General features: G+C 42.2%; 1 protein-coding gene across 1 annotated transcript in view; it reads right to left on the bottom strand.

Annotated features, from left to right (window-relative positions):
• The window catches only part of nav1a (neuron navigator 1a), an 82,762-nt gene extending 70,410 nt beyond the window's left edge, over positions 1 to 12,352 (bottom strand). The window contains exons 1-3 of the mRNA XM_085343809.1: positions 12,293 to 12,352; positions 7,093 to 7,964; positions 6,449 to 6,540 (exon numbers count right to left, since the gene is read on the bottom strand). Of these exons, the coding sequence (XP_085199935.1) occupies positions 6,449 to 6,540; positions 7,093 to 7,958 (958 nt within the window). The 5' untranslated portion in view covers positions 7,959 to 7,964; positions 12,293 to 12,352. The remainder of the gene's footprint in view (positions 1 to 6,448; positions 6,541 to 7,092; positions 7,965 to 12,292) is intronic.
• Between the last annotated feature and the right edge of the window lie 3,575 nt (positions 12,353 to 15,927).

Raw genomic sequence — 15,927 nt, 5'->3', positions numbered from 1 at the left:
TAAGATTTTTATGACTTACTTACAAAACCATACATGGAGCTTTCCCTAATTATATTAACCTCCTGGGACCTGCGTCCACATATGTGGACATCACATTTTGGGTTATTCAGACCAAAATACTAAATTTTGTTCTACAAGGGCCTGATATCCACTTACAAGGACATTATACTGCTACTGTTCTATCAAAATTTTAAATGAATATCCTCATATGTGGCTCTTATTTTTTTAAAAAAAACAAAAATAAGGTTAAAAAAAATCTGGTAATTCTTTGTTTTTACATTCATCGGGCCCCAATGTGCCCAAATATCAAAGAGAAATTAAAAATGCTGCCGAGGAAGAGTTCGGGTCTTAGGAGGCTAATGCTATGCTAAAGCAATTTAACACTTTAAGACCTCTTAGAACAATGGGAACTGTATGGTAGTGGTGCGTAGTGCGAAGTCAAAACAAGGAGAAGTGGCATTTAGTCTTCAGCGTAGCGTCTTAACCCTCTCCAGGCAGGCGTTGCCGATTTGCAACAGTTAAAAACTAACAACCTGATCACCCCACATACATATTTTATGAGATTTTTTTATTCAGAAGTACCACTGCAGGACTTGGTTGTGCATTAGCAACAAAAAGTTTAATTTGAGCCTGAGAGGGATAAACCAACTGCCTATTGCACAACAACTACTCCAAGAGATATGTTGAAACTGGAGGCTTTTATCATTATACCCCAACAGTGAACAACAGACATCTTGAAAGTTCAAGGTTTGGGTCAAATATAAAGTAAGGCATGACATTAAACCATAAATAGTGATTGCTGCCTCACTGCAGGCGATGAGCACGGAGATAATCTAGTCCATTCTTATGTCTGATCATCTTCCTAAAGCTACTAAACCACTCATCACTATCCAACGCCAACTCGGCATATGTCTCCCCGATTAGATTGGCCAAAGAGGATTACGCACTGTCTAGTAGATGCAGTCAGGTTTACCAAAATGCTATTCGCTTGACTGTCCAGGGGCATTAAAGGCATGGCAAGCATGACATCTATAAACAGTAAGTTGATTTCAAACCTTCATTACTAAAGATTTCCCTGTTTCTAGCTTAAAATGAAAGGCACTGAGGGGTTTTTAACATCTACTTTGCTAAATGAGATAATCCCAAACTGAGGTAAAAAAGAAAAACGCTGACCTGCAGGAGGGTAAATAAAGATATACCATAGGGCTGTGCGATATGACCAGAATCTCATATCCCGATATAAGACATCTATCGTCCGATAACGATATAAATCACAAAAATGCAACATTTTCTGTAAATTCTGTGAATCTCGGGCAGCTCGACTTGCGTGAAGTGTTTCCAGCTGGGCGTCCTGTAGCTGGAGTCGAGTGTTTTAACCGATGCATGAAACGATACATTTTTAGACATAAGTTAGGGCTGCTCAATTAATCAAATTTTAATCACGATTACGATCTGGGCTTTCAACGATCATTAAAAATGACTGAGCCGATTATTAGCCCCTCCCTCATGCTTTACTCTCGCCCTGCTCCGTGTGGCAAATCGAGCGCACCTCTCTGCATTTCGAACACGCGTCACAACAATTAAGAGGACCCGAGGGAAGCTCGGAAAGCTCAGCAGAAGTTATTTGGAGAGGAGAGTGACTGCCGTTGGTTAAAAAGAGGTAAAAAAAACTTCAGTGGTGTGGAAACATTATGGGTTCAGTCAGACGTGGATCAAGTAGACACAGTGTGTAAACTTTGCTATGGTGTCGTAGCTGCACCACAGAGCAACACTGCAAAGTTCACTAAACATAGATGTTTACATTTTTCATTGATTTCTTATATTGCAAACATTTGCACTGTTATCAGTATTTGCACACTGTTTTATATTATTTTTTAAAGTCATTATTCAACACATTGTTAACCCTTTAAAGCCGGTCAGAGCAGCACGCTCCGTTTTGTGTGACTATTTTTAAATCCCTGTAGAACCTGAACCGTGTAAGCTAGCGCAATAATTTGTTTTGCATATGAAGCCAGAGGAGTTGTACTTACATCTTATGTCATCAGCTTGTCCTCGGTCACGGTTTCCTTCCCCATAAAGCTTTGCAAAAATTGCATAAAAGGCGCTTGCAGCAACAAAAACATAATACTCCAGAAACACGCTTTGGCGATCCGATCAGCTGTTCGTAACACTTCCCACATTGACACAGACGTCACCCTAACTATGCATGTCCGCCATTTCCTGCCCGAAACCGGAAGTGACGTCATTTCGCGGAAAATGTAGTTTTTTACTTGTAGGCCTTAAAAGCCTATACTGGTGTTTTTATAAGTCATGTTTGACTTTTCTGAATAGTTGCTGGGATGCTTAAAACTCGAGTTGCACTGCTGGAAATAGTTTATTTTGATGCTGTTTTCTTTGCAAATTTGCATCATAGGATTGTTTTTTGTTTTTCCCTGCAGTATATAAAAATTGCTGTATCTCCAAAATAAAACTATGAAGACACTCAAAATAAATTTCCTGTTGTTGTAAACTATTTTTTGCAACTTTTTTGTATTTAAAGTTTTGAGGGATAAGCCTCTTAAATTTCTCCAAGTAGAAATATATGTAAAAAAAACAAAAATGATTTTCAATTTTTTTGTAGTTTATTGCACTTTTTTGCAATTAATGTAATTACTATGGACTTAATGCATACATATTTTTAAAATATGGGCTATAACAGTTGTATTGATGTATAGCAACTTGAAATGCTCCCACAAATGGCACTACAGCATGTAAACATATAATATAAGCTCTGGCGGACTTGGTTCTATGGTAGGTCTTAAAGGGTTAAATAAATATCGTCAAATAATCGAGATCTCAATTTCAGTGAAAATAATTGTGATTATCATTTTTGCCATAATCGAGCAGCCCTAACATAAGTTGTAACGGCCGCCGTTTTCTTTGTGAGTATTTATTACTGCTGCGGGGAAAAGCCTGTTCTAACGTTTGAGTCTAAGGTTTATTTTTTTGCTTCTCATCCGTAAATAATCTGCTCTTTCACGTGATTCAGTTTATTTTGAAAAGTCTCAACAGGATCTTGAGCTTTATTGTGAAAGGTTTATGTGGAACGTAAAGAAGCGGACACGCGATGGTGTTACCGTCGTTGTTGCTAACGACAACCCATAAAAACAGGCGCTTGTCCGTCCGTAGTGTGGTGATATTAAATATAAGAGAAAGAGAGAACTTTAAGAAATGAATATAGCCACTACAGTGACCATCAAAACCATGAAAACATATTGCCGTAAACAGTTTATTTTGCGACACCACGAAACAAACGATAGCGTAAAATGAAACGATAGACGTTTTTATATCGTCATCCGATATATATCGTTATATCGAACAGCCCTAATATACCATATTTGTTTATGCAAGCTTATATGTTGATATGTTGATTCTTAAATTATAGCCATGTATTTTAAAATTAGCCAGTCATACCTCGATTTCTTTTTTGTTTCCTACATGTACTGGTGTCTGTGGTCTGTGTGGGATGATGTGTGATGTTTTATATCCTTCACTATATGAATGGTGTTTGTAGGTGTGTGTGTGTGTGTGTGTGTGTGTGTGTGTGTACTTGAGACTGCGACATTTTGTCCATTGGGAATTTTAGGACAAAATATTGCAGGGATGAAAAATGATACACAACCCACGTCACATTTATCTTTCAAAAGCCATCTGTGCACTGTCACTTGTGCATACATCAGCACACATACACACACAGCCTCGGATAAAAGCCCATTCTCAGATACACCTCTCTAGAGAGTAATAGGGTCAGGAGTTCTGGGGTCTAATTGAAAGAGCACATGGTCCTACAATCACATTAAACGTTCAGATCTTCATTAGGGTATCAGTTAAAAGATGTAAGAGCGGATCGCGTTTCCCTGATTCAATCTAACGCATATAGAGAATATTACATTTAAGGAGATCGACTCTCGCCACAAAGAGCAGCCAGTCCCACATCAAATAACTGGGCTTTATCGTGTTTGCTCACCACCAGGAGTTTGTAAAAATTTAACCAACATTTAATAATCTGTCTTTTCATCTCAGTGCACACACTTATTGTTTATTCTCTGTCCTCCTTACACAAAATGAAATTCATCAACCCACTGACCTCATTGGTCTTCTCCTTTCATCTCTCACTCCTCTCCCTCCTTCCTTCCCTACAAACTTTGCTTTCCACCCCGTTTCCCTCCCTTCCTCCACTTGCTAAATTACAGTTATTACAGTGCCAGCCCACCATCCATGTAAATGCAGCTTCAGAGGAGTCAAAGATGCTTTGGTTCTGTTTCTAACGCCTGCTAGGCACCAATTAAAAGGCCAAAACTAGCCCCAAGACAGCAAGAGGCCCTTAAAGACTAGGGCTGGTCCACCACCAGTTCCCATCCCCCTTTTCCACAACCAGATGGTTAAAGGTTTTATAAAGGTTTCATTTGCAAATAACTCTATTCTTGTGACACAATGTATGTTCAAACTCAAACTACTGCCTTGAGCTTGTAGTTCTGTGCCAAGCAGCCAAGTTGTACTTTACAGCTATCTGTAGAGATGCATGCGCTGCAAGAAATGAAGGCATCCAGCATTTAGCTAATGTAGGCTGTCTGTCTGTTGCTTGCCAGGTATCCATGTGTATTTACTCTGGGTGAGTCTAGAGGACGCCGTAAATATTTGTGAAAGGACTCCAATCCAAGTTGATGAGCCAGTGAAGCTCGCTTCTGTTCGATGGCAGCAATACTGAGGTGACTTGTTGACTTTTCTGTTGTTAAGTGTTGCTATTAGCCTCTGATAGCTACTGTTAGCCTCTGTTAGCTGCTGTTAGCCACTCTTAGTGAAATATTCTTGGTGGATCACTGTGACACTCAGAATGTAATCAAAACTGCTTTCACAGGGAAACTGTGATTTTTAGGACACTTAAGACTAATTGACATATTGTTAGCTTACAGCCAGCTGTTATTGTTGTTTAGCCAATATTTAGTCAGCTGTCCAGACAAGGCAAAAATATTGGGAATAAATAAGCATGTTTGTGCACTTTTGTGCATTAGAGCTCTAACTTCAGTTCAGTTAATGAGGCTTGGGGTAAGGAGGAAGAGGTTGAGAGATACCAGTCGCATCTTTGCTTTGCATTTTCATTTCCTTCATATCTTGAGCCTGAAGGTGTAGACACTGATTAGATTTTGCCTCCACAGCACGCAAACGCCTACAAATAATCTTCTCCTCTGCCTTTGCTCTACTATCTATGTGGCCAGTCTCAAGCTGCATAAATAAAACATGAGTAAGGAGAACAGCGATCTCCATGTCAGCCACTGTGTTCAAGATGGCGGGTCAGCATGGCGGTTTGCACAAACCAGTACCCACTCCTGTCCATTTTTTATGGATTAACTCTAAGTGTATAAGAAAGGCTCAGATTTATGAATTCAATATTCTTTCTTTTTCCACTAATTAATGACTGACTGTACCTTTACAGGTTTAAGTTATTAATTAATTGACACTGTGCTATATTGTCCCTGAACGTAGACATTACATATAGAAACAGCTGTAATTCACCTAATATATGGCACAGTGTGATGCATATGTAAACCCAGTATAACTATTTCGGACTACACTGTGCATATTTTAACATACATATAATAACTAAAAAGCAGTTGATCTTCTTTCCGTTTAACTGACACCACATCAAAAGGAATGATTCACTAAGCCACTGAAAAAGTCATTTCTCAGAAGCACGTTGACATTCTTGGGCTCAGACTGACCACTACAATGCGTAACTATAGCCGTGCGTACAGAGCAAACCATTACTCAAAAGCCACAGGATCAGGACAGGGATGGGGTCATGCTGGGACTGTGGCTTTTTAGGTCAACGAAATCTGAAAAGAGGAACTGTGAGAGGGAAGAATGGGTTCGAACTCTACAACAGCTCTTGGATGAATATGAAATCAATGTGCATATAATGCTGCCTGGCAGCAAGTTAAGAAGTGCCCCATTTCATCCCATTACTGACCCACATCACCAGTGTCAACATCCTTCATCCTAACATCCTGAGCACATCTCTTCATCCAGGGACTACGGTACTCAGCAGAACCCCAGGCACACAGAAAACTACACCACCTAACTTCAGACATGGCTCCTGACGACTGATGAATTGCAGCGTGACAGACATACATTTGGACAAAGACTGGTTGTCCCTTTCACTGAGTCTATTCAGGTTCTACAATGAGAGCCAAAGGTCAGCCACTGGCTTGTTGTGTCTGACGCCACTTATGACTCTGTCGCAGTAAACGTCTGGCTGCCAGAAAGCACACATCACTCGTACCTGCCAGAAGTGCTCTTGGCATCTTGGTGCCTTAATATTAACGAGGCAGAAAAAACTGGACCAAATTTTGTTTAGCTAAGGGAAGGGAGAAAGGAGAGGAGATGTGTGTTACTGCTGTGTGAGTCTAACCTGGTGTCAGGTCATCACAGCAGACTTCTATGGATCCAGATGAGCAGTCACTCAGTTCGTCCACAGAAAATTCACTCACTTGTGCCTGCAGCCTGTCAACACATCACAAACACAGCCATCACACATCTGTTACTGAACATGCAAATCATATCCTTTACAATCAAATGCATAACCTGCTGTGTATGACAGTAGAAGAAGAGAGGCGATGACCATCTCAATTATTTCCACAAAAGCAAATCATATAAACAGAAAAATGCTGAAACAGTTATGTGCAAAGAACTGTGTATAATCCTGTCATTAATAAAGAAAAAAGAAACTTCAAATGTTTTATTAAATGTAGATTTTGTACACTGTGCTTCTAGTAACATAAAAAACTGTGTGCATGGGAGTATACGGTGTCAGCCCAGGGGCTACAAGAAGACACTTTAACAATCAGCTCTGCTCCAGAAAATCTCCAAGTGTGTGTGTTGCAGGAAAAGATACTGAGGCCTCTGTGGCAGGTCTTTAGTGTCCTGAGGATGACTTCTATGTGTAAAGAAAATGATCACATGATAATTACAGGGGGGGTCAGTGGTAAAGGACTCATAATGGAAGGCTTTATAACTCTTGCTTCAGTTGTGCTTGTGTGATGAAAGACCCCTTACCTGTGACTGAAGGGAGCCACAGCAGCCATGTTGACTCTGGGTATGTGTGTCTCTTCAGATGTTGCCTCCCGATCCTGTGTATCAACAACCTGCTTGGATGTTACTGGCATGGTAAATGTGATAGCTGGCAGCGGTAAGGGAAGAGGAGAGGAAGCTGGACTGCTATCCTCAGGAGTTCCCATTTCCTCATCTGATTGGCTGCCAGAGTCACTATGATCTCTGATGGTGTGCTGGTTTGAGTAAAGAAGAGTGGGCCGAATGTTACAGTTGCTGAGTATGACAGATTTGGCTGGATGGTTTTTTGGAGGCTCTTCCTTCCTTCCTGGTATCGCATCAGCCGTTGCTTGGGTTACAATGTTTGAATTGTCTCCTCTGCTAAAACTGAGCGGTGGACGTAGGTTGCCGGCTCCATACGCTTGATTCTTATTTGCAAAGGTGCTTCTGTTGCGATTGCCATCCTGGGGTAATTGGGAGAGGATTTGCGATTTTCCCAGGTCTAGCGTGTCTTTGGAGTGTGGCGGATGTACTCGGCGCTGGGTCAGCGGGCTGCTGTAGGCAGATCTTGACACCTGGGGAATTGGAAGAGCTCCGGTTCGCTGGAAGAGCTGACTTTTAAGGCAGGCATCTCTCAGGGCATCTGTGGAGGAAGGCCCAGGGATACTGGAGTTTCTTGGACAAAGTGACGGGGAGTGTGCAGGTGTGTTCGCTGGCGTGTGCTTAGGGGTCTGTTTCGAGGGCTTGGGCAGGTCACTCGCCCGGCGGCGTGGTTCTGTTTTAGGAGAGGAAGGCAGAAGACTGCGAGGGAGGGGTATTCCTGATGAGGGAGGCCCACGGGGAACTGACTTCACGTTGACCCCCCCACTCATTGTGACCTAAATCAAAAGACATAAAGACAACAAAAGGTTAAAAAGTTAGGTGAGTGCATGTTCACAATAGCATGAGATCATTAAAAGCCTTCCCAAAGGGTTTGGTTATACATTAAGAGTCAGTGTTAAAGTTCTACTAATCTAATCAGGCTGAGAATTTGCTTTTCCTTTCACAGAGCTGTGCAATGTGAGCCAAGTACATATGACAAAATGAGTCATGGTAAACCACGAGGTGAACTTATTTTCAGCGGAGCATGGAGTTTCTAAGAAATCAGATTTGCCTGCTAGGAGTTAAAAACACAAAACCAGCTTTTTACACATGCACACACACACACACGTGCCAGCTTTTTATACGCTTGTAGATCCTTATGTTCTTGAAAAACAAATACTGAAAATGAACTCCAATACAACATCACACTTACCCCGGCACAATGCATACATATAACAGTTTCAGAGGAGGCACAGGATGTTGCTCACCTTATTTGCTTTGACTGTCCTTGGTTTTCTTACTCTCTTCTGTGTCAGAATGACAGAAACCCTCCAAGAACTACGAAATCCTGCTTGAGCTTTGTGAGCCCGCCTATGCTAATTCTGATCAAGTGAAACGTTTCATATAATTTTGCTGCTTCGTGCTGCTCTGCTGGGAGGGGAAAGGGAGGCAGTGAGTTTGAGAGAAAGGCAGGGAGGGAGGGCAAAAAAGGCGGAAAAAACGTCAAGTGCACGTACAGCTGCTTTTTAACGTAAGTGTCGGCCAACAACATGGCAGGAGCTCAATTCCTCTAATATGTAGACATTCTCAAGACGGCCTGCTGAAGTTAGATAGGTGATTTAAGCGGCTGTAAGTGAATGTGGCGTGACTCTCGGTGCCAGCCGGGCTGGTCTGAGCATTTCAAAACTGCTGCTCAACTAGGACTACGGTTTACAAGAGAATTGTCCAAAAAAAGAAAAATATACAGTGAGCAGCAGGAAAAAAAGCTTTGTTAATAGCAGAGGTCATAGAGAGTGCTTTGAGTTGGTAGGAAGGCAACAGTAGCTGAAATAACCACTCGTTACAACTAAGGTAAGCAGAAGAGCATCTTTGAATGTGAGATGCTAGTGAAACCCTGAAGCAGATGGCTACCGCAGCAGAAGACCACACTGGTGGCCACTCCCATCAGCTACATACAGGAACGTGAGGCAACAACTTGCACATACATTCCAAGATTGGAGTATAGAAGATTAAATATATGATGTCTAGTCTGATAAGTCTCTAAGATTCAGATGGTAGAGTCCGAATTTGGCATACTCAGCATGAGAGCATGAATCCTTCTGCCTAGTATGAACTGTTCAGGCTGCTGGTGGTGTAATGGAGTGGGGGATATTTTCTTGTTATACTTTGAGCCTCTTAATACCAATTAAGCATCTTTTAAAACCACGGCCTACCTGAGTATTGTAACTGACCACGCTTTAGGACCACAGTGCAGCCACTTCCTGATGCTATCATGTCAACAAGGACCAAAATATCTGACGAATGTTTCCAGCACATTGTTGAATCTATAAGAGGAAGACTGACGATTGTTCTTAAGGCCAAAGGGGGTGCAACTCAATACTAGCACGGTTTACCTAATAAAATGTCCAGTGAGTGCATATATTGAAATGTTCAAATTCACTCTAGATTCTCTTCCTGGTTGCACTTAAAAAATGGTCTGAGTGTGTGTATTATAATTACACACACACACAAACGCAGACATACTTAGAAATATACTAGAGATTTAATGCTTAACCCTACTTGCCCCGTCTTAAAAAAGCAAAACTTTTGCTGCCAGAAGACTCTGTGGGAAGCTGTCTTTAGTGAAGCACTGATGTATCAAATTAAGCCGTCAAAGTCACAAGGATAAAGTGCTGGATTATTTGACAGTGCATCTAGTCACAGCATTGCACACAGTGTCATGTGGATCACTCAGACACACATTTCCAGCAGTCTGAGAAAAGCAGGAGAAAGAGTGACTGCTTGAGCTTGAAACTCCGATGAAGAAAAAGGACGGATTCTCTGCAGGAGGCCTTCCTTCCACCTACTTATAGAATCAGACATACTAAGACAAGCAACTAAGAGCTGTGCAGCATTTTGATTGATGCTAATGTAGGCCTGCGCAGCAGCGTACAGCTGCAGTGATGCAGCAGTAGGTAAACAGAGACAGATGTGATCATCCATCCTCCTTTTCCCCTATTACTCCCTACAAATTCCTCCCCCTCCTCATTGTCTGTTTCTGTATGTCTTCCTCACACACTCCATCTCTTGGGAGGTCCAGACAGAAAATGAGCATCAGAATTTCTTTCTGTCTGCTGTAGGTCCTGCTAGGATTTCCAGGAGCACAGGTGTGGGCTGACTCGATGTCTATCTGTATGAAAATTTGATTTTCCCTTGGGGATATGCCGGGGTCACACCAACACTTCTGCAGGCTGTATAAGAACATACAGGGGCTCAGCTGCTGATGGTGATGTGTGTGTGTTTGTGTGTGTGTGTGTATTCATATCTTTGTGGGGACTTAAAAAGGGGAAGTTTACTATACTTATGAGGACCAAAATCCTGGTCCCTACAAGTTTGAAGGCATTTTTCCACAGTCAAAATGTGGTTTAGTGTCAGGGTTACAATAAGGTTATGGTTAGGTTTAGAGTAAGGTTTAGGCATTCATTTTTCAGGGTTAGGTTTATTGGGCGGGGCTAGGGAAAGCAGGCTGTGTGTGTGTGTGTGTGTGTGTGTGTGTGTGTGTGTGTGTGTGTGTGTGTGTGTGTGTGTGTGTGTGTGTGTGTGTGTGTGTGTGTGTGTGTGTGTGTGTAAAAGAAGGAAATACAAATAAGGTGACTGAAACCAACAGCTGTAAGTTATGGGAAAATAATCTAGTTTAGTTTGATTTCTTTCAGTTATGTTATTATAGGATAGTTTGCAGTACAAACGTCTTACATGTGTTGGATACATTGTATTTGTCATGTGTTCAGACTTACAGGCTTCAAAGTTTGTTCTGTATCATCCTGTCACATAAAAAACTTTACAATACACCGTCTGTTGGCTCCTTTCACTGTACGTCTAACTCCATGTGATGTCTGTGTCTAAAGGAATGAGTTTGGTCTAAGAAGCGTTTTTATTTTTACTGTTTGAGGCACGTGCAAACGCAAAAACATGAAGCCATGTTTATATTGCTGCTCATTAGTTTGACAGTTAGCGCTTCATTAGCATCAGAATCAGCTTCATTGTACATATTTGTAAAGCTTCACCTTAGTTTAATATTTCATAGTATTTGCAAACAGCACTTTAATAGCTAAAAACATAATTACATATCTTATTGTGTGACAAAATAGTTGAACAATCAATCACTTTTGATTTGAATTTAAATCATAAATCAGTCTGCCATCACTATCAGTCACTGTGTCTTTAGTTCTGCAGACCCGGGCCTCGGGGCTGACATCATGATTTAGCTTTCATACTTAAACCAGCTGAAATAAATAAAACCCTTTTCCCTGAGGTTTTGAAGGACATCATCGTGTTTGTACACTGACGCAAACACAGCACAGAAGCCTACAGAGAAACTGGGGTTTTGCTACAGATCAGTGTAGTTATTGTGTGGGTTACTGCATGGACCGACTACGGTCTCTCCTTCACTCTGCTAGGGTGGTGCTGACATCTACTGGGTACTGTCTGCAACTGCAGGAGCACAGCGTCTCATTCATTACAGTCCCGTATTATCATTAATTATAGCTGCGAGGTGAATTATGCAGGCTTATTAATAGCATCTTTTACACTTATCAGAAACATCAGCCATATCAGGTTTATCTCCTGAAGGACAGAAGAACAAGGATAGCGTTGCAGCCAGCATTATGCTACATGTTAACAGTGTAATTTAATAACATTACACTGATTTCGCTCAGCTTTCCCATGGCGGCCTGTGGCTGACCTGAGTTACTCTATATCTTATGAGAAAAGCGTGTATATCCTCTCTCACAGACATGCACACTCACCCTCGTGATGAACACCCTCTGACTCATCACAAAATCAATACATGAGTTGGTAACACAGGCCTCTCTGTCTGTGAAGGGCATCAGCAGTGCCTGTGTGTCACACAGGCTGGAAACTACAGTACATTGAATTAATCACCTCCACTATGACAGCAGCCAGAACAACAGCAGTAAAGTCCTGCCGTGGAGCAGAGAAGCTAGTGACACCCAGTGGTACAACAAATTCCTGGGAAGGCAGTTTTCTTAAAAGAAAGTCATCATAAGATAAACGTGGCAATATTTTTAGCTCAAAAAGAACATACGAGTCAATTTCAAGGCTCTGCTGTGTCGCACGAAAGTCTTACCTGTCAGTGCGCCGTTGGGCTAAGCAGACGGAGCCGGCCAGAAGCAGGTCACACTTCTCTGACGTCCCAGGAACAATGGGCTGTTTTTTCCTGGATCACAGTTGCATCCTCACCACTGCTCTCCCATTGGTTCACAGCTCCTCACCAAGACAGGAAGCTTGAACAAACAGGAATGACACATTCAGCCAATCAGGGGCCTCTCTTTCGAGGTGACTCATTTTCAAAGTGACTTTCTTTGATTCTAACCTTTCGCCAAAAGGAAAAAAAAAGTCATTTGGCACATAGATTCAAAGAACACAGTCACGTATCTGCGACCTCAGAGGGCATTACACTAACCTAGATTCATTTTCTGGAGGCTTACTCTAAACAGCAAGCTCTCGTTGTAAAGTATCGTGTTTGACACTCTGGGGAACAGCTTTCGTCCCCATTATAAAACAAAAGAAACACACCATCATTATGTGACGGCGTAAACAGGGTTAAGCTCACACACTGTGAGTACTACCTGGACCACACGCACATACACACAAGAACTGAAGAGTGTTTATGTTATCATGACTCATTTGACCAAAATGGAAATGTATTTGGCATGAAGTTACCCAAAATGACACATAATGTGTCACCATCAGAAATCCCACAACACAGCACAAAGTCATCTCCGAACCTCGAGTCTCCAAATTGCACTGGGACAGTAAAGTAAATGAGCCTCGCTGGGACCTGGTGTGATAAAATGGGTTGTGTGAGTATTTAATGTACTGAGGATAGCTGCTGTACTCCTTTAAATAAAAAAAGATCTTTGTCTAACACGTCCTCTGCACATGCTCTTATTATAGAAGCCAGGGTACAAACACACGCACCCACAAAGTAAACAGGAGAAAATATAACCCGACTACTGGCAATATAAATATCACCATGGGAGCAGCAGTTTGCCTCCATTCTTCTCAATATCAACCAAATGTACCACACGCTACAATATGTATACCACACATGCTTTACTGAGTCATACATCCAAGCTGCTGACTCAGGTCAACTGCCAATCATTTCATCCTGTAGATACTGCTGCTCTCTTTCTTTTCGTCTTCACTGGCCCATCTTTTCTCTCTTATTTTTCTAACTGTCACAGCACCATGAACATAGTCCTCGTATTAGAGTTTAGTAACTCTGCGCTTTTAGAATCAACAGGAAATATATTCAACAAGAGACACAGATTCATCAGGAAACAAGACAAAAATGTACTTAGAATTAGAGAAGGATCTGAAATATTAACTAGCTAAAGTAAACACGAGCCTTCACTCACCTGCCTCAGTCTCCAGTTGGAGTCGGATCTGTATGCTGCAGAGCGTGGCTGGCTCAATCCCTGCCTCAGCTCCTTTCTACTTTTTCTGGCTGGCCTCTGAGCTGCAAGCATGTGTGTGTGTGTGTTTGTGTGTCCGTCATTCTACTCCCCTATCACGTCATGCCGCTCTGCTGCTGCCGCAGTACGCCTGCAGCCGTATCCCCATCTCCTCCTTTTTTCCTCCCCTCATCCCGGTCTCTCTCCCCCTGTCTGTCTATGATGCTCTCTCTCAATAATGGACCTGTTGGCTTCGTTCCCTCCCTCCCTCTCCCTGAGTGAAATATAAGCCCAGCTAGCAAAGACCCGGCTGGTCCATTAGCCGGATGAGTGCGGTTTGTGTGTCTGTGCGAGCGCAATCACGGCTGCCTCTATAGTGTGAGTAATACATGGTAATTAAGCAGATGTAGCCACAAATGTGAGAAGCCTAAACCCATCATCTGGCTTTCTAGACCTAATTGGTGGTCATGGAAATCAGGATGACAGGAAAAAAAAAAGTGCCACCTTAATGACAGATTTTCTGACGACAAATGAGAATGTGCACGTCACTATAAACACACATAATCACACAAACGGGCACACACATAGACACACATCCGCCCTCTGTATCTGTTTATATATCAGTGTGCATGCCTGAATGAACCGGCATCGTGAAGGAGGGCAGCTCATCCATCACTCCTCTAATTTGTCCCACGCTTCTAATGAAAAGAGGGGAGGCGAGACAGAGTGAGAGATAAGTGATGCAAACGAAGGCGAGGAAAGAAGAGCAGGAGGTGGTGTGATGGAGAAAGAAGCATGTGCAGAGTAAACCCTTTCCTCGCATCTTTTCCCAGGTGACACACTCGGAGTAACATTACAAAAACATCCCAGATACCTGACCTTGAGCTTGTCTTCCAAACTTTTCAATACTCATAAACTATGAGGACTATAAAGATCTCATCAGACATTAGGAGGTCTACTTGAATTAAACAATCACATCAACAGAGAGACAAATGCGGTTAAATCACTGCTGGTTTATGTCATTTTACTGCTGGGCAACATCTCTCTGGTCATCTTTACAATTTATTCACAAACTCTTATGAATTTATCAAAAAAAGCACTTCTTATTGTGATAATTCTACGTTTGTTACCTTTTGTAATCATCGGCCACATTTGTGCCTCTCTCTGCATCTCTGCTCATATTTCTGCTGTGCTGGCCAAGAGTTCGAGCCACTATTATAAGAGCCAGTGCTGCATATTTAATGAAGACTGTGACATGCAACAAATTCAGAATCCCATCCTTCCCTTTTACAAAGTAGCTTATGGATCAGCTTCAGTTATTGGTTACGTCTTAAGAGTTTCTAACTATGGGTGAGACTTTGGGGTCTGTTAGGTTGTTTATAGTCTTGTTTTGGCAGGAAAATACAACCTGAGCCTTCTATGGCTGATCACATATTGATCAAGAATTGGCTCTGCATGCTGAGAGATGCATAAACAATGAAAACCAAGCACAATAACTGGATGTTTGCTATTAGAACACATGCATACTGCACACATCCCCCCTCCCTCCTACTACAGGCACATACTACAGCATTCCCTTCATGCTTTCGACCACAATCACTTTACTGCTGACCTCCAAATACTCACTTTAATGCCACGGTTGCTCCTTTGCTTTCCAGCTACAGAGAGAAAAGATTAAAGTGTGCGAAACTTCTCCAACAAAGTCAGCCAAAAGCAGAAAAAAACAAACACATGATCTGTTGCTTTGTCTCATCGTGAAACGGGAAGTGACTTGTGACTGAGGATTATGGGTAGGAGTGTGCAGCCATCTGCATTGATGCATGTGTGCGTGCATATGTGTGTGTGTGTGTGTGTGTGATGGGTGTTTGGGTGGGGGTTAATGTCACGGCTAATCTTCTGACGTTCCCCAAGGCATGTATCCCCCCCCCCCGAGAGACAGACCCTGACAGACGCTGTTATGACAATGAGACACTTGTGTCACTGTCACCCTGAGGGGCATACGGTGGGGTGGAAGGGGGGCCCCGCTCTAACATGTTGACCCCGTGCTGTCTGGAACACGGAGCCTCAGATGGGCAGCTTGACCGAGACAAATGAAATTAAGAAAAACAAAAGAAGGAAGGAAGCACAAACAAAAAACAGAGCTATTGCAGCTGAGGGGAAGTTCATAGTTCTCTGTGAAAGTGTACACAGCATCTAATTAGAACAGTGCTTCAGCATCTGAGCTTGTTCCTACTGGATTTATGACTCTGCTTTGTCTGAATGTATGATTGCCACTAGATGGTGGCAGAGTATCATCTTCATATTA

The sequence above is a fragment of the Diplotaxodon limnothrissa genome, linkage group LG20 (genome assembly GCF_057381915.1).
Source record: "Diplotaxodon limnothrissa isolate DT_005_m linkage group LG20, D_limnothrissa_male_GT1.1, whole genome shotgun sequence".
Lineage (NCBI taxonomy): Eukaryota > Metazoa > Chordata > Actinopteri > Cichliformes > Cichlidae > Diplotaxodon > Diplotaxodon limnothrissa.
The sequence above is the reverse complement of the archived record's forward strand: the minus strand, read 5'-3'. Positions and strand labels throughout refer to the sequence as shown.